The sequence below is a fragment of the Triticum urartu genome, chromosome 6A, assembly GCF_056163025.1.
Source record: "Triticum urartu cultivar PI428250 chromosome 6A, HENAU_Tu73, whole genome shotgun sequence".
Taxonomy (NCBI): domain Eukaryota; kingdom Viridiplantae; phylum Streptophyta; class Magnoliopsida; order Poales; family Poaceae; genus Triticum; species Triticum urartu.
The window spans coordinates 372,162,851-372,181,365 of NC_141878.1; the positions used below are offsets into that span (position 1 = coordinate 372,162,851).

At 41.0% G+C, this 18,515-nt stretch overlaps 1 protein-coding gene across 10 annotated transcripts; it reads left to right on the top strand.

Annotated features, from left to right (window-relative positions):
• The first annotated feature begins 1,232 nt into the window (after positions 1-1,232).
• Positions 1,233-6,352, top strand: LOC125513554 (uncharacterized). 10 transcript variants are annotated; one of them, XR_007286009.2, is made up of 11 exons: positions 1,233-1,687; positions 1,817-1,889; positions 1,987-2,070; positions 2,198-2,429; positions 2,500-2,655; positions 2,801-2,943; positions 3,048-3,116; positions 3,571-3,630; positions 4,100-4,167; positions 4,690-4,739; positions 5,983-6,352. XR_007286009.2 is itself a non-coding variant. In XM_087528019.1 (11 exons), the coding sequence occupies exons 5-9, from the start codon at positions 2,628-2,630 to the stop codon at positions 4,115-4,117; spliced, it is 318 nt and encodes a 105-aa protein (XP_087384145.1). In that variant the 5' UTR covers positions 1,234-1,687; positions 1,817-1,889; positions 2,018-2,070; positions 2,198-2,429; positions 2,500-2,627; the 3' UTR covers positions 4,118-4,167; positions 4,690-4,739; positions 5,983-6,352. The 10 variants fall into 10 exon arrangements, 2 of the variants coding, with proteins under 2 accessions (XP_087384146.1, XP_087384145.1); XR_007286012.2 differs by having other exon boundaries at positions 2,230-2,429; XR_007286007.2 differs by having other exon boundaries at positions 2,018-2,116.
• Positions 6,353-18,515: the final 12,163 nt, after the last annotated feature.

Consider the following 18,515-nt stretch of genomic DNA (forward strand, 5'->3'; position numbering starts at 1 on the left):
GTACCTCTTTCTTATTCAGTACATGGGATGTGTAAAGACTATCCCTCTTGCGACATGCCTACAATGCGGTTATGCCTCTAAGTCGTGCTCCGACACGTGGGAGATATAGCCGCATCGTGAGTGTTACAGTTTCTTTGGTGGTCATCACTCCACAACACTAACGTCAAAGTAACTAATACCTTTGACACGAGTCGTTCACTTGAGCTTGACGTTGATGTTTCTTCTTGGCTCAAGATGAAGACAAGACATTGGTGAAGTGTTCAAGTCTCTTCCCCATACACAATGTGGGAAGCTTTGCTCTGTATTCATCTTCACTTGTCCATCATGTGATCATCCACAAGCTTCAAGCATGTAATCCTTTGGGATGGTTATCTTGAACTTGCCCTTGTCAACCATGATCACCAACACTTGATGTCATCCTCTCATAGACACTTGAAATCTCTCTCTTGATGCGAGCCCATGAGAATCACCTAACCCTCAAAAATATAGACAACACATAGTATGGGTTAGTACACAGAGTGTAATTGATAATTTCTTATCATACCACAAGATCCTATGTGGTGCATCATTTGCGCTCGTGTGTTGACCATTTAGAGTTCGATCTTTGAGCTTCATCTTGGTCAACCTATATCTCTATTCCATGTTTAATCTTGACGTCTTGAAGGGTATATTGAATTCTTCACTTGAATAGCTTTCTTGAATAGTTGATCAATCATGACTCAACAGATGAGTCCCCTATGATCATATATTTGAGCCATTCCTAGAATTCATCATTCAAATCATCCTTTTAAGATCTTGATCCATTATGGCTCAAACCATAGCTCTAAGCATGGCAACCCTTAAGATACTTCAATGAACTTCATTTTGATCATCTCAATGTAATTGTTGCTTCAAAGGAGTTGTCTTTCATTATTTTTAAATCATTTTTCAATGGAACTAACCTTCAAATATATTTAAAACAAAACAGAAGCTAGCCAACTCGTCTCGACGGTGATCCTACGATTTGCTACCTTTCCGGCCGTTCGATCGTCCTCATTTTGAGTCTGAACCGTCAAATCTTCATCTCCTGATAAATCTTATTTTAACACTACGATTGTTTTTTTTGCCCAATGACGGGTGGGCTCGTCTCGCCCTTGTATTGGCTGGGTCAGCCGCGCTCGTGTGCAAGGAGGGATTCGTCAGCAGCTCTGCGCGCGCGCGCTGCACCACGTCTCATCTCAAGTCGCCCTTGTATTGGCTGGGTCAGCCGCGCTCGTGTGCAAGAGGGATTCGCCAGCAGCTCCGCGCGCGCGCTGCACCGCGTCTCATCTCAAGTCGGGCAGGTCCCCAACCCCCCACCGCACAAACCCTAGCCTCCCAAGCCCGCAGCGCCGCCCTCCTCACTCCTCCTCCATCTTTCCTCGCCGGCCGCCGCCGCCGCCATTCCGCTTCGCTCCTCTCTGTCCGATGGCCACGCCAGTGGGAGGAAGCCGCCGCACAAGAGGACAGGAGACGCCCGTTGGCGAGCTTCTGGGCAGGAAGCCGATGGGGAGCACGCCATCAACGAGCCCCCGGGGAGGAGCTATCGGCCGGTCCTAGGTCGTCGACCAAAGGCCGCCGGTTGCGCTGTCGTGAGAGGAGCAGCAGGGGAGGAGATGAGGATATACCGCCGGCGCCGGACTCCCTCTTCCCTAGCTGCATCTTCCCCGTGAGCTCCTTCTTCCATTCCTCTCTTTGCCTCTCCTCCTGCTCCCTCTCCCTCATGTGCTCCTCCTGTGTGATTTCGATTTGGTTGTGTGATTGACTGATTGTACTTCATGGTGCTTGCACGTCCAAGGACAATTTATTCCAGTGCCCGATTCATTGTCCGTCTCAACCAAACCTCACATGGTGGTGCGAATTTATGCTAGGTATATGCTTCTCTCTCCCATCAACTCCTCCGATTGTTCATTTATTTATTTTGAATTTCTCAAATTTTGGTGTGTGCATTTGGCCTTATAAATTTAGACATTTTGTTTCTTCATTTGGTTTGCTACAGGAATAAATGTTCCAGGGTTGGAGAAGAGGGGGTTGAGCAGCAGCTGAGCTTAGGTGAGTGCTCAGGTTGAGCACCTTCACCAAGAAAAGTGTGATGCCAGTTATGCACTTTCTTTTCATAGAATGTTGATATCTGTATCTTGCTGAATGTACAGAGCTAATGTTCAGTTCATTGTCTCAGGTACAGAGCTAATGTTCAGTTCATTGTCTCAGGCATGGATTGACAGATTCAAAATTTTCTTATACACTTGCTCGACGCACACCAGCTAGGCAGGCCAGGGGATGAAGGTACGATGCAGTGAGTGCAGCAGCGGCAGTGGGGAAACCCCTCCTGGCCGAGCCTCATCCCTAGCCTCTACCTGCAGAGGAGAACCCCAGGAAAGCTAAAAGTTTGTGGAGGAGCGCCGACACAGGTGAGCATCTTCCTATTTTTCTTCATCCTTTCCTCAACTTCCATGGTAACCTGTGATTTTTTTCTTCCAGTTTTTTAGAGGGTATTTCGGACTCAAGATTGATCTGGTAGTGCACGTGGTGTGGTGTGCCATAAGCAAGAATATCTTATCTGCGCCATGACAATAAGGGCTTGCTGCAGCTAGGCAGTTCTTGGGAGTATGGTGCTTCGATTTGGTTCCTGTGGTGGTATCTTCCCTCCCTTCTCCCTCCGTCTATTTCTTACTTATGCTTTGATGCTTTGGTATGTTGTATTTGCTTAAATTATGTACTTGGTTGAGTCCTACTTGCTTATTGAGATGAATCGTTTACAAAGTTATAGTGTTATTTTCAGAATTTGTAGTGACACTGTTACCTTCAGAATTTGAGATGAACCATTTCCAGAGCGTATATGGAGAGCCTAGAAGCAGCAGGGGTCCGCGGAGCAGCGGATGCGGTCGATGGAGTAGCAGGAGCAAGGAGCTCGAGATGGTTCAGGTTTGCCTCCACTTCCTCTCTTATTCGTTGGTATACAACTAGGTTGTTATATACAAATTGTTCATTTTTATACAACTAAGTTTTTGCGGCATTTTCTATTGTAGGAAGAGTGCCTACAGAGATTACAGAACTGGATAGAGGTGCCTTATGATAGTATAGCTAAAGAACAACAGGTATGAGTAGATGACACTACCACCTTTGTGTTTTATTTTTATTTGTTGTGATATTTCACACACCCCATATTGGCACCCCCTCTATATTCCCACTCTTATGGACTTGCAGAAACACATGCTGCTTGTCTCTATTTATCTTGGTCTTTACATTATAAATTAAAACGTAGCTGGAAAGAATTATGGGTCATTTTGGCATGAAGCTCGAGAATGATAATACCACCTCAAGTGGGGATAAAGCAGAACAAGAAATAGATGAGATGTAATTACTGAAACTAGAAAAAATACTCTTCTGATTATGCATATGTAAAGTCATGATTATGTGTGGACCAGATGTGTGCTCTTTTCCATTGCATACGAGATTGTCGGTTAAAAGAGTTTTTTGTCTTCCAGCAATGAGCTTTCATTTTCATTGTGGAGGTTTGTTCGCTTCATCTCCTCTGGTTATTTTTTTCAGTTTGTCTCTTCAGAAGTTTGGGTGCCTCTGTTTTGCTACTTTTTAGTTCTCATCATTAAGGTTTGTATCTTTCCTCCCCTCTCAGATTGTTGCATCCTTATTGTGTCTCATCGTTAAGGTGGCACATACAAGTATTAATTTGTTGAGTTCTGTTAAAGTACCACTGAAAATTCAAATTCTATATACTTTACTTTTGGCTATACACGAGAATACAGTACACGCATTTGATTAGTGATTAAATGTGAAGACCATTGTGCATGTTTTTCTGAATGTGGATTAATTAAATTTTATTGCTTTATGGTGAGATGAATATGTTGATTATAATGATATAATGTTAAGAGATTTTCAAGTGTAAGCTTGTAGCAAATTATCTTCTAATCCAGACTCCATATCATTATTTATATTTTAACACAAATGTGTTCTATTATACTCCCAGCCTTGGTACATGAAGGCATGATATTACCCCTCTCCCCCTGCCCCTTCTATGTATTTTTGATTTGTTTGTGTGACTATTGAATGGTGCTTGCAGGTCCATGGACATTGCTAGAATTTTCACTTTATTGCAGTGTCGTATTTCCAGATCTCATGTTCCTCAAGGTAATGGACAAGATTGTGTTTTTGGTTGTATGGCACCATTACAACATTTTCTATTCTGTCATTCATTTGTTATGCACCATATTTAAGGAAATAGAGGAGGTTTGTTTGCTATTGTTATGAATCTGTTTCTGAATATTATTTGTAGATTTATGTTTGGAAACACCAATCACAGTAATGTTTTTGTGTCTGTAGATAGATTTGCATATTTCATATACTAATACTGAAATTGAAAAATTGTAAGAAATATGGTTGGAGATGTCATGTAAACTGGTAGTTTTCTTAAGAAGATCATTGCCATGTAATCTGATATATCATTAGGTTATTTGTAATACTGCTGCAATTTCTTATATAGTTACAATAATTTAATGTGTAGGTGACAAGGCTTTGGAGCCATGGTTTTCTTAGGTAGCTTTATTAGGGCATCGAACTATTTGGTGCTACAATTGTTGTAAATGTCTAACTTTGTAAGATATTCATCATTGGTTCATCATAGTATGCTTTCTTCTGTGCCTTGTTTCACAGGCTTGCTCTCACTGCTGCTCTAGACAGGGAACATTGATGACAACATACAGGTAACTCTTTCGAAATCATGGATAGTATAAATATACAGTTGTATGATTAAATTTGAGGTTATTTCTTAAACCGGCATATACTTTCCTTGCATTGAGAGCACAATTTATAATCAAATGGAAACGACATACCTTTCTTTACTTGGAAGTTGGAACATGGCATCCAGCAGAGGAAGATGAGTACCATATATGTATATCAGTTTATCGCAAGCTCTAAAAAGGTTTTCGTCTATTGCTTTCGCACATCAGGCTTTTTCCTGATTGTCGCCAGTACAAAAAGAGCTTGCTGACATGTATAGGAGAATGGAATACACGTTCTTGAAATGAAGCAACTCATTAAACTAAACCATGGTGATGTGTACTCCTTGCCGTTGATTTATTGAGATCCAGCTGAAAATAAGGGGAAAACAAACATCATCCTGCCATTTAAGTTATCTCATATTTAGGGAGAAAAGTTACACAGTTAGCTATTGCAAAAATACTAAAATTCATGTATGTATCCGGCTTCATTATGGAGTTGAGAACGAAATCATTGGAATTCTTATGTTGAGAAAAGGCCAATGGAATATTATTATTATGTGTTACAAAGTTCATACAAAGAATATATATTGTAGTGCTCTAAATATAAATTAAAATATTACTAGGGTCCTTGGTTAATGCATTGTTTTTTCTTTTCCATCCAGAATCATATTAGAAGATAAGGAATTAGTATGAGATGCTTTAGGGGGTTAAACAATTGTATAAGATTAAACACATGTTGTGCCGAATTGGCAGTCCTTCGTCCGTATTTTCTTGATAATGATGCACCATTTGGTGATAGGTTCTCTACAAAACTTAAATTTACACTAGAAATTATTTGTTTTTATGACACACGGCCGTGTAGCTGTGATCTTAGAGTTAAGATATAATGGAAAAGGGATCTGAAATGTGGTTTGTATGACCGAAAACATTCTTCACATATGGTTAGTTATGACTGAAGACAGTGTGCTGTTTTTTATTCCATGCTCTTGAATTGCTTAACGATGATGGCGTGTTTGGTGTTCATATTTTTGTCAGCCAAATAATAATAGGTGCACTTGATTGTTTGAGGAAATGCCAACTGAAAGCTAAATTCAGTTAGAATTAGATTTGTGCACGTGTGTTCTTGATGCTTCATGTATGACCAGTTCTCTCGAATAATGAGTTACTCCCTCAATTTTACAATAGAGATAATTTGTCAAAATTGTGTTTTTGTGAACATGCATAGGGCCTCTCAGTCTTTAACCCTGACTATAAAAATCCATTGATGGAAGCTGCGGAGGGCCGAGATGAACATCCGGCTCCTGGGTCTAAGCCATCGAGATGATAGAGACGACGTTTCCATGTCATCTACTCCAGCAGCCGGACAAGGCATATAAAACGATGGATCCTTGCTCCCCAGGGCCGCAAAATGATCGCAGTGATGTCTACGACCTCCTCCTAGATGTATTAATCTCAATCTCATGTTTGGTTTTCTTCCCTTTTCTCTTCTAATGATGTAATTTCTTTTACTAAGATAACACCATGTTTGTTGTAATGCCTTATTTGAAATAAGATCCCTTTTCTACTTTGAATGAATTTACTGCATATATTTCTTATTTAGTTTAGTTCATCATTCAGAGACGATGGAATATTTTTGTCCTTCACAGGTTAAATGAGCATTGCAAGTATGTCTAAGTTCTCTTTCTTCAAGTGCTTCAAGTAAATGAAATTGTTTATTTTGAATTTAATACCTTTTAATAATAATCATAATGAGAGAGGGGTATGCTTCTCTTTCTCTGGGCAAATGTTACTTTAGACAACATGTACTAAGAAATAAAAACTCTGGAAATGTGTTTGAATCTCACAAAAAGAGTTTGTAGTTCTTATTCATACTTGAAACACGTGAGGCTCTGCAAATTAAACAATGTTTTTTTTTCAAGGCGGATATGGATTTAGCATACCACAACTAAACCGACTGTATATACATGGCATGTCCTTAATAAAGGAAACTATTTTCATCGCGAACATGGCTTTAGCTGAAGGTTCTTGCAGCATGAAACTACTTTCATCGATAACATGTATTCAGCAGGTCTCTGCGCCAACGGGTCAACTAGTATCTTAATGCAAACATTAGTCCATAAGGATTGTTATTAATTATCAAAACCACACATGGGGACTACATGTATTTTCAATATCCCCCATTTTGGTAATTGATGACAATCTCAACAAGAGGGTTTATATAATGAATTTTTACACAAGCTCGCAATTTTTTCGAGGATAAATTGTATACTTGCGGTGATTTTGATAGCATCAATTATCACAAAGAAACTTGATGTTTATCAAAACTGGTTGTACTAACATCAAAACACTACACAAGCATTTGATGTTAGTAAGACCGCAATATATAGAGCAAGCTCCCCCACAATATATGCATGTGTGAATGAACTTTGAATTTCATTGCATATATTGGTTGATATAAACTAGTTGGAGTTTTCTCTATATATTCATTCATGCAACAAGCATATATAACTAGGGTGGATATGCATGAATGACAACAAGAACTTCAAAAGATATTTATCTTAAACCCTCTGAACTTCTCCCCCATTGGCAACAAATGCCAAAATGGAAGACAAAACATCTAGAAGACCAATATAGTATGAGTTCTTCCTTGATGTGTGCATATCACAAAATGTGAGTGAACGCAAATGCACATATTCAATAATGAACAATTTGAGGAGCTCAGAATCTATAGAATGCAACAAGATATGAAGATATGAAAAAAAGCATTAGACATGTGAGGAAAACAGTCAAAACACATGGGTGCGCAAGATTATATGCCAAACATACAAGCACCCATGACACAACCTCTTACCGCAGCCACCATAAGAATAAGAGGAAACAAACGAAGTGGCCGGCAAGGAATAAATGATATCAAGGAAAGATATGAACTTTCTCATGTATAAAAAGTTTCTGAGTGGCCAATCATATCATGATATGTATCCACAAAGAAACTTTGCATACACAAGATAGATGCAATTGATAAGAACATGATACACACAAGTGAATCCATTAGTATACAACTGAAACCTAGTCATAATAGCAAGGCACATGGAACAAATTGATCTCATTTGCATAACACAAAGTGAAGCAAGCAATCAAAAGATCCGACGAGCCAAAAGGATAAAAGAATATTATGATTTGGGCAAAGGAGTGTTCTAAGGAAAATAGAGAAGCTCCCCATGATTTATGCACTATTTAGAATTTTTGTATTTGGATTCAAGTGCACAAAATAGGATCATCACTCCCCCAAAATCAACAGGAACACAAAACAATTGCAAGCAGGCATAGATAAGAAAAGAAGCCTAGCATTTGCAATAAACATATGGTTGAGCAACATGTACATGAGGCAACCTAAGAATAGGCACAACCAAAATGATGTGTGTGAGTCACGTCAAAGCACTTGAGAAGACTAGTATAAGGATGAGAATTAAGCATCAACATAGTCTTGAGTAAATGGGATACAAGGTGCAAGACATGTCCTTCCCACACACACGAAGTTAAGGTCACACACACATCAAGAAAATGGGTTCACAAGCTCACTAATAGCAAATTAAAAATCAAAGCTTGTGACAACCCATGATGAAGATAGGAAATAATAGGCTTGTCAAGACAAGCATGAGGACAACAAACTTCACCAAACATGAATGCACTAAGATGCAAAGAGGTAAGACATGCACTCATACAACAAATGCTTCCATGGAGCCACCAAAGATATAAAAAGTGAATGAAATGGTGGGCATGAAAGAATATGGATATCAACTACAGATGTAACTTCTCTCACGTGTATAAGATTCTAGGTAGATGATATCCACAAAGAAGGATGTACACATAAAATAGTTACAAAAGGAAAGAATAAGATATCCAAACGGGAGTCATAAAATATACCAATTAGATCTTTGCTTGAAAGCATAGCATGTGGCTTAATATAATATTATTGTATATTAATGAACTCCAAACACACAACCATCAAAGACATCACAACTAGAAACAAGAGATCATTGTTGGGATGCTTTGAGAAAGGAAACAAGTATCACAGGAACGAGTCAAGAAATTCATGCCATGATGCAACCTACAAAAGGTTGACCCCATTATATATATGTGTGTGTGTGTGTGTATGAAGTAAATACTTGTTACCGAGATAGCATTGGTATGAAGTCGTAGATCAATAAAATGTCCAAGCTTGGCTCTAATTTCCTCATAGTGCCACCACCTTCATGAATAAGCCAAGCACCCAATGCTTCTCAAATGTACCTAAAACATTTGAAGTACAATATGGTCCCCAAACTTGTTGGGTCCGAAGTAGTTAACATAACTACAACACATAGGGTAAATCCACTTAAATATGTGCATATTGATATGAATTTGAATTTCATGCACATCTTAGCTATTAAGAATTTGATGGATTTACCATATATATTGGATCAAATAAAGCAAACAAGGCATGCGAATTTACACATAGTAAATATGCATGCACAAGCCTACCAAAATCCAGGGAGATACAAATTGGACAAATGAACACATAACCGTTAATACTTCCAATAACATCACTAGTCATTTATGTTAAAGTGACAAATCAACATATGATAGCACACAAAGTTCAACATATGAACCAAGAAAAAACCAATGAGTATATAAGATATGCATTGCACACATACTCATAGGAATATCTCACTCAAGTACATATAGGACACTAGAAATAATGAGATAACGAACTCACATATAGAGCAATAAGATGAATTCGAACAAAATGGTATTTTGGGTTATCATTCAGTGTAGAAACCAAATAAGTACATGATCATCTATACTAACACAAGCATAACATGAGATTTTAGAAATAAACACAATGCTTGGATAGCATATTATTAATATTCCAAGTAGATAGATCATCATGCAAAGCAACAATTGGAATAGCTTTAATCAAACGATTTTCCAAATATGATTTTAAAGATAACTATGGGCAAAACCGCACAAGAATGCCATACGTAAACAATGCATTGCATGCCACGGAGATATAAGATAATCTCAAATATAAATTCTAAGTGGCATCCCTCAATTGTTCATATTAACAAGGATTGTGATATGCACAAAGCATATCACTCCCCCATAATATGATGATCCATGTATTATCCACAAGAAGCAAATGAAACCGAACTAAGGACAATTAATGGATGAGAATTTGAGTTTCAAATGAGCTTTACATACCACATAGTAACTAGATAATATTGCACTAACAATACTAGGTGGTATCCCACATATATACACATTTAAGGTTTGTGATATGCGTAAAACATAGCACTCCCCCCATAATGTGATGATCCATTAATATCTCAAAAGAGACAAGGAAGATTCAACTAATGAAGCAATAAAGGCTCGAAACCACACACACAAATATATGAAGTGCATTGTGACCTACACATGCTAGATAACACAAATCAAGCATACTAGGAAGCACAACATATACAAGCACATGCTAGGTACAAAACCTAAACATGCAAGGGACTTAGTAACTTTCAATGTAAACAATGCAAGTACGAGTTACCGCAAGGAGGAGCATTGGATTGATAGATATGATGATAATCCACTTGACTTGGCATTAACCATAACATATGGTGAAAATAGTCTTGTTCATGAAGTAGCCAATTCTCCAATGCCCTCCACACACCTATTGATCAAGTTTGAGCTTGATGGTCCCCAACCAAGTTGGGTCCTAAGAAGTTAGTAACAATAGGCTTGGCAACCCAAATGGTCTTGTCCACTTTCAAACTTCTTTGGGAACCCACAAACTTGGCAAACACATTGCCAACAATATCCTTCCTTAACGAATAATGATTATTGACTATAGGAGGCTTAGATATGTTACCATTGGGACAAGATGAAGCTATGTGTCCCTTTTCTCACGAAAAACATAGCAACACGTGCCCCCTTTTCTTTTCTTCTTTATTTTCTCAATTTGAGAAGCATCATCATGGTTCATCATGGGTGGAGGCCTTTCTACATCTTGATATTGAACTTGAGGCCACTTCCCATGTTGCTTCTTATTTGAAGCCTTCTTCTTTAGTGGACAAGATCTCACATGGTGTCCAACATTTTTGCACTTAAAGCAAGTAATGTTGGCCGAATTCTTGACTTGATCTTGTCCCTTCTTCTTGTCTTGGACTTATTCTTGTTGGAGATGAAATCAAGTCCTATTTTGTCTTGAGGGTCCTTTTGCACACTCAAGATATTATCACAACATCTTTCCAAGTCTTTCTTCAAACTAGTGACTTGGGCCTTGAGCTCTTTATTTTCCTCTACAAGGTTAGTATTAACAAAAAGAACTAGAGGAAGTAGAAGCTTCATTGTTAGAGCAACAAGGCATGGTGAGCATTTCATTACAAGATGTACAAATATCATGTAGAGAGGAGTTGCAAGGACTAGCACATGGCAATAAGGCATTTCGAGTGGAAGATGTGCTAATATCCACATGAGACTCACATGATTTTACCTTGGTGACCATAGCCTCATGAGCTAACTTTAACTCATCATGAGGGATTAGAAGATCCTCATGAGTGCCTTAGAGATTTTTATGACTTTCTCCCAATTTCCCATAATTGCTAGTTAGCAAATCAAGTTTAGTCCTTAGCTCAACATTTTCTTTTAATATCGATACTTCACACAAGATAGAGTTAGTAGCACAAGCATCATTATCAATATGAGAGGAGCATGTAGAAGCTAGAGGCTCCGCATGAGTAGCTTGAAGTTCCTCATGAGACTTAGAGAGTTTGGTGAGCTCTCCTTTGACCTTCTTGTAGTCGAGGTCAAGGTGCTCAAAATCCTCTTTAAGTTTACAATGAGTAACTTCAATCTCTTCTTTTAAAGACCTCAAGTCACTAAGACATTGATGAGCCATAACAAGTTCATGTTCAAGTTGTTCACTTTTTGCTTGCTCGTAAAGAAACAAGTAATTACGTTTTTGAAAGCAAGAAAGAATACCTTGGAGCCTTTTATAAGTGTTATTTTTAGCTCTACGAAGAGTTTTCCCAATTTCATAGAGATTTTGAGTCAAGACTTCATCATCTTCCTCATTACAACTATCATCATTATCACTAAGAGAAGATGATACCTCGTCATTACCTCTTGCCATGAGGCACATGTGAACATAGGGGGTTGATGATGATTCTTTTGGAGAAGAGGGTTCTTCATCAACCAAGTGTGCCTCATTTTTCTTGATTTCCTCTACATGGTTAGTTTCACAAAGAGAACTAGAGGGAATCACGGCATTTTGAATATGGCAACACAAAAGACCAAGCATATCATCACAAGAATTTATGACTACATCATTAGATGATATGCATGGACTCTCTACACAAGAACGTATGATGTTTTCGGTGTTAGATATGCTCGTGTCAATAGATGATACATCACTAGTATCAACATAAGCAAGATCATCAATGATGAGCTTAATACCATCATCACGAGATATTTGTTCACTCACCATGTCATTACCTTGTGGTAAGCCACATGTTGGTGAAGTTAAATATGTTGAGGTATGCAAGTAGTCGGAGGTGGAGGCAATAAGGAGCTCTTCATGATTTAAAAATGTGGAGAACTCCTCCATTAACTCCCCGAAAATAATATTATCTTCATCAAGATTGGACCCACCATATATATCTTCAATTTTGGTCCAAGCCTCATGAGCCAACGAAAAAGACGAGATTGACTTGAACACCTCGATGGTTATAACTTGGTGAATGACACTTAAAGCTTCACAATAAAGATTCATATCATCAAGTGATGGAGATTGTCCATCCTTTAGATTTGAATTCCCTACAACTACAATCCGCAAAGCATTTGGACCCATGGTCCGAAAGTGACAAAGCATGCGTAATCTCCACATAATGTAATTTGCGCCATTAAAACAAAATGTGTCATCGTGCACTAGTTCACTAGTCGACATCATTACTCTCTAGGTGGTTAAGCCTAATAAGGAGAGACCTAGCTCTGATACCAATTGAAAGGACCACGATGTCGCCTAGAGGGGGGGGGGGGTGAATAGGCATTTTAAAATCTTTTACGGATTTGGCTATATCCTAATGCGGAAATAAACTAAGCAGATACTTTTCAAGCACAAATCCTAAATATACTAGGCTAACTAAGTGCACCAACAACTTAGCATAAACAAGATGAGAACAACGAGGATATGAGTAAGCACAAGTAAGTTACACAAACTTACTCAATGTATATCACGAGATATGGAAACGAATAATACACACACCCACAAGTAGGCAATACAAGCTTACACAAATTGTATCACAATATATGGAATTGAATGATACAAGCTAGCAATTCACACTAAACACAATATAGAACAATAGTAGGAAGTATGAATTGCGGACTATAAAGTGTTGGCCTAAATAATCTCTACGATATGGTAACCAACACAATATAACGAGGACAACAAGAATAGTGAATGCACGATCAAGTGAACAAGGTAAACCACAAGTAAGGAGTTAGGGTTAGGGATAACCGAAGTCATGGTGATGATGATGTATCCCGATGTTCACTTCCTTGGAGGGAAGCTAGTCACCGTTAGAGAGGTGGATGTTACCATGAAGGCACACCAACACCACGAAGGCTCACCCTATTCTCCTTGAGATATCACCATGAAGGCAATTCCCAACCACTAGTGGTAGACCTTGAGGCGGCCTCCAAACCTTCAAAAGCTTTCTGGGGGACAAATCACAAGTTGATTCCTCACCGGAGCACTCCTACCGCCTAGGAGTCTCCAACTTCCAAGAGTAACAAGATCAAGGGGGGAAATGCTCAAGACTTGCTCAAATCATGAATTCCTTTGGTCAAGCGAGGGAGAGGGAGTGGATCTTCACTTGAGTGGAATCTCTCTCAAGAACTCTCACAAATCTCTCCGGGATCTATGATTTGAGGTAGGAGAAAGGAGAGGGAGCTTTTCTTCAAGTGTGGGTCAAGATAGTTGTGTTGCTCAACCCCTACATGAAGTAGTGAAGGGGTATTTATAGTGTGGCCCCAAATGGCCGTTGGGGCGGAATTCTGCTCAGGAAAGTGTCGGACGTCCGGTGGCAAAACAGGCACCGGACGTCCGACGGCTGTAGCACGCCATCAGACGAATGTAGCAGGATATTGGCGAATCAGGTTTGCCGGACATCCGACACTTTCCGGATGTCCTGTAAGTACCGGAAATCCGTCCGTTTGCTACTGGATATGGCCATCGGATTTCCGGACGCCACCAGACGTCCGGCCAATAAAAAACAACAGGAACCCCAAAACTAAAACATGCACAACTTTTTCATACATACTCCGATTTTGATGATCTTGGGCTTGTTTTGAAGCTATGGAAAAACTCCAGGTCCTCACATAGAGAACCACCCAAGATAAACCAAAATGGAGGGTGCAAAGTATGCAAAGGTTAGATCATATATTTTGGGAAACTATTTGGCTTTGGCTTTTCTTTGGTATATAGGATATGAGTGGAATTGTGTATAGAAGATGTTGACTTGCGGATATCCATCACAAACCCCTTTGATACCGTCTTAATAGTGCGGGATCCCTATAACTCAAGAATCATAAAATAGCTAGACTACATAGCTATCGAGAATCCATTCTTGAGTGTATACGTTTCTTTGGTGGTCATCACTCCACAACACTAACGTCAAAGGAACTAATACCTTTGACACGAGCCGTTCACTTGAGCTTGATGTTGATGGTTCTTCTTGGCTCAAGATGAAGGCAAGACATTGGTGAAGTCTTCAAGTCCCTCCCCCATACAAAATGTGTGAAGCTTTGCTTTGTATTCATCTTCACTTGTCCATCATGTGATCATCCACAAGCTTCAAGCATGTAATCCTTTGGGATGGTTATCTTGAACTTGCCCTTGTCAACCATGATCACCAACACTTGATGTCATCCTCTCATAGACACTTGAAATCTCTCTCTTGATGCGAGCCCATGAGAATCACCTAACCCTCAAAAACATAGACAACACATAGTATGGGTTAGTACACAGAGTGCAATTGATAATTTCTTATCATACCACAAGATCCTATGTGGTGCATCATTTGCGCTCGTGTGTTGACCATTTAGAGTTTGATCTTTGAGCTTCATCTTGGTCAACCTATATCTCTACTCCATGTTTAATCTTGACGTCTTGAAGGGTATATTGAATTCTTCACTTGAATAGCTTGCTTGAATACTTGATCAATCATGACTAGACACATGAGTCCCTTATGATCATATCTTTGAGCCACTGCTAGAATTCATCATTCAAGTCACCCTTTTAAGATCTTGATCCATTATGGCTCAAACCATAGATCTATGCATGGCGACCCTTAAGATATTCCAATGAACTTCATTTTGATCATCTCAATGTAATTGTTGCTTCAAAGGAGTTGTCTTCCATTATTCTTCAATCATTTTCCAATGGGACTAACCTTCAAATGTATATCTCAATGCAAACATTAGTCCATAAGGATTGTCATTAATTACCAAAACCACACATGGGGACTACATGTACTTTCACTTAAAGAGCAAAACTCCCCGAAGGAAGGGCCAGTGAACCGTATCATAGGCTTTATGAAAGTCAAGCTTCAGGAAGACCGCCTAGTGGTGTTTGGAGCAGACTTCATGAAGGACCTCATGGAAAACCAACACTCCATCCAGAATAAATTGCCTGTGAATGAAGGCCGATTGATTGGGATGAGTGATTGTGTTAGCTAAAAGGGTCATCCTATTGGCGTACCCTTTGGCCAGGATCCAGAATATCACATTGATGATAGTGATAGGCCGGAACTGGTGAATGTCGGTCGCACCCTAGACTTTGGGGATGAGAGTAATGACCCCATAGTTAAGGCGCCCGAGGTCCATGGTCCCCGAGAAGACTTCGTCGAAGAGGGCCATTACCTCAGGTTTGATGGTCTGCGAGAACGCTTTGAAAAAGGACACTGGCAGTCCATCCGGCCCCGGGGCCGAGGAGGGGTTCATACCCTTAATCGCCATGAGGACCTCATCCTCAGAGAACGGTGCAACTAAGGTGGAGTTAGCCGCATCGGACACTAACTGGGCACCCGACCAGGTGTCGGGGGCCAGAGCGGCCGCACCTTGATGGGTGGGGGAGAATAGGGCTTTGTAAAAGCCATCTACGTGGGCACGGATGTCCGATGGACAGACAAGTTGGGAATCTCCATCCCAAAGGCAATGGATGGAGTTCCGTCGTCGCCGCCCATTCGCAATCGCCTGGAAGTATGCCGTATTAGCGTCGCCCCGAAGAACCCATCGTTGGGTACCGCGGAGTCTCCAGTATGCCTCTTCATCCGTATAGATGGTAGAGAGCTGATCATCAAGATCATAACATAGCATCCACTCATCCGGGGAAATCCTGGAAGTGTCCACACGGGTGTCCAAGGCCTGGATGGTAGATAGGCGGGCTTTCTTGCGCTCGTAGAGGTCTCTACCCAGATTCGCGCTCCAACCCTTCATAAATTGGTGGGCGAGCTTGGCACAGACCTGCCATGAGTCGACGTTGGACATGGCACGGTGGGGGGAAGAGCGCGTGGTTATCCACTTGGCCGTGACCGCCTCGTGGAAACTGGCTTGGTTGAGCCAGAAAAGCTCAAACCGAAAATGCGGCAGGATGGGGGGGCATTCGTTGGCGGTGGAGAGGAGGAGAGGGACGTGGTCTGACCCGATCCGGGTGATCGCCCGGAGTGAAGCCAAGGGGCACCTGAGTTCCCACTTTGGGGAGACTAGGACGCGATCCAGCACGGATTTTGTCGGGTCGGCTTGGCGGTTCGTCCAAGTAAATCTGGCGCCAGTCCGCTCAAGCTCGCGGAGGCCGAGCTCCTTGATGCAGTCGTTGAACATCCGTATCCTGGGGCGGTTGATCCGGTTGTTACTCTTCTCATTCGGAGAGCGGATGAGGTTGAATTCCCCTCCCACAACCACCGGGAGGGGGGAGGTGGAGACCTTCCGTTGGAGCTCAGCGAGGAACGTCGGGGAGCGGCGGTGATCCGCCGGTCCATAGACAATGACGACCTCCCATTTTAAGTTGAGCACCCATTCGAAGATCTCCATACTAACGAAGAATTCGCCCCGGTCCATACCGCCAACCTCAAAGGTGGCATCCTTCACACCTAAAAGGATGCCACCCGAGTGCCCAGTGGTCCCACTAGAAGGTAGCCAGTGCTAGGCGAATAGGTGGGGGCTAAGACAATCTAGCTCGGGGAGGGAAAACTTCGTGCGCATGGTTTCCTGGATGGCGATGATGTCGATGTGTTCGTCACACATGTACTCAATGAGTTGGCGGCGATGGCCATCATGGCCGAAGCCACGGATATTCCAAAAGAGAACCCACATCTAAACCCCCATAGGAGGGCTGCTTGACCCCGGAACTACTTGAGCGTTTGATTTTTCATTGTGGTTTTCGTTCATCATATGTCTACAAAATTTGTATAGAAACATAGGGCAGAAAAATACTTCCAAGACAAATATAATGGTATTATTTATTAGTCTTGCTAAATCAGTGGTTCTTCAAGTCCTTAATATCTTGGTCTGCAAACAAGGAAAATTCCCTTTCACATACTTGGGACTCCCCCTTAGTGCAAATAGACTCAAGGCTGAAGATTTCACCCCTATTTGTTAGCAAATTGAGAGAAGACTATTAGGATGCTCAACCATGTTATCTTATGATGAAAGACTGCTCTTAATCAAGTCAGTTCTTTCTGCTTTACCAATCTTCTTCATGAGCATACTTCCATTGCCTGCCTCAATCACCTCTCAAATCAATAAATACCTAAGAGCTTTCCCGTGGAGAAAATTTGGACAAATCATTGCTGGCCCTGCTATGATTGCATGGGACAAGGTTTGCAGACCCAAAGACCAAGGTGCACTCGGCATATTAGATGTGACAACTCATAACAAGGCCCTGCTAATGAAGAACATTCACAAATTCATAAACAAGCATCGTCTTCCATGGGTGGAGTTGACTTGGGAGACCTACTATTCCAACTCAATCCTAGGTGATAAGTTGGAAGGATCATCTTGGTGGAAGAGTTATCTGAAACTGCTGAAGGAATATAAAGACAATGCTATTTGCAAAATGGGAAATTAAGGTACTATGATGTTATGGCATGATACATGGCTGGATCAACCTCTCAAAAACAAATTTCCTGAACTTCACTCATATGCATTGGATGAATTTATTCCAGTCAGAGAATGGAAATCTCAGCAAGACCCCTCTTAGTTGTTTTACACATCAATGTCCACTCAAGCCTATGGTCAATTCTTATTACTGCAAAACTCAATTCAAAATCAGGTGCAGGATCAAGCAAATGATCTATGGGTTTGCAAAGGTCAAAAAGGAAAATTCTCCTCCATTATAATGTACCACAATTCAGAACGGCACTTCCGGTAAAAAGGGATCTCACTCCCATGCGATTCTAGCGAGTTGCACCGGGGCACCCCAGTCCGACGGCCCAAGGCCTACATCGGTTCCTCCTCTCCCCTCACCGCCATCGGAGGGCGCCGCCGAACAAAGCCTAGCCGGCGCCGACGGCGGTGGGGCCATCAGAAGGCGCAAAGTGGCCGGTTTTGCTGGGCTTGGAGCTAGGTGGCAGGGTGTGTATGCTGCTCTCGGCGATGGCCTCCGGCAGGCTTTCCGCTCTCATGTTGTCCTACTGTTTGATGGTGTAGTCGATAGGGCTCTGGTAGAAC

Bases quoted from the DNA above. Each gene is read 5' to 3' on its own strand.
- LOC125513554 (XM_087528019.1), top strand. From the start codon at position 2,628: ATGGTGCTTCGATTTGGTTCCTGTGGTG. The intron at 2,656-2,800 runs GTATCTTCCCTC...TGTTATTTTCAG, and splicing joins TCGATTTGGTTCCTGTGGTG to AATTTGTAGTGACACTGTTA. The intron at 2,944-3,047 runs GTTTGCCTCCAC...TTTCTATTGTAG, and splicing joins AGGAGCTCGAGATGGTTCAG to GAAGAGTGCCTACAGAGATT.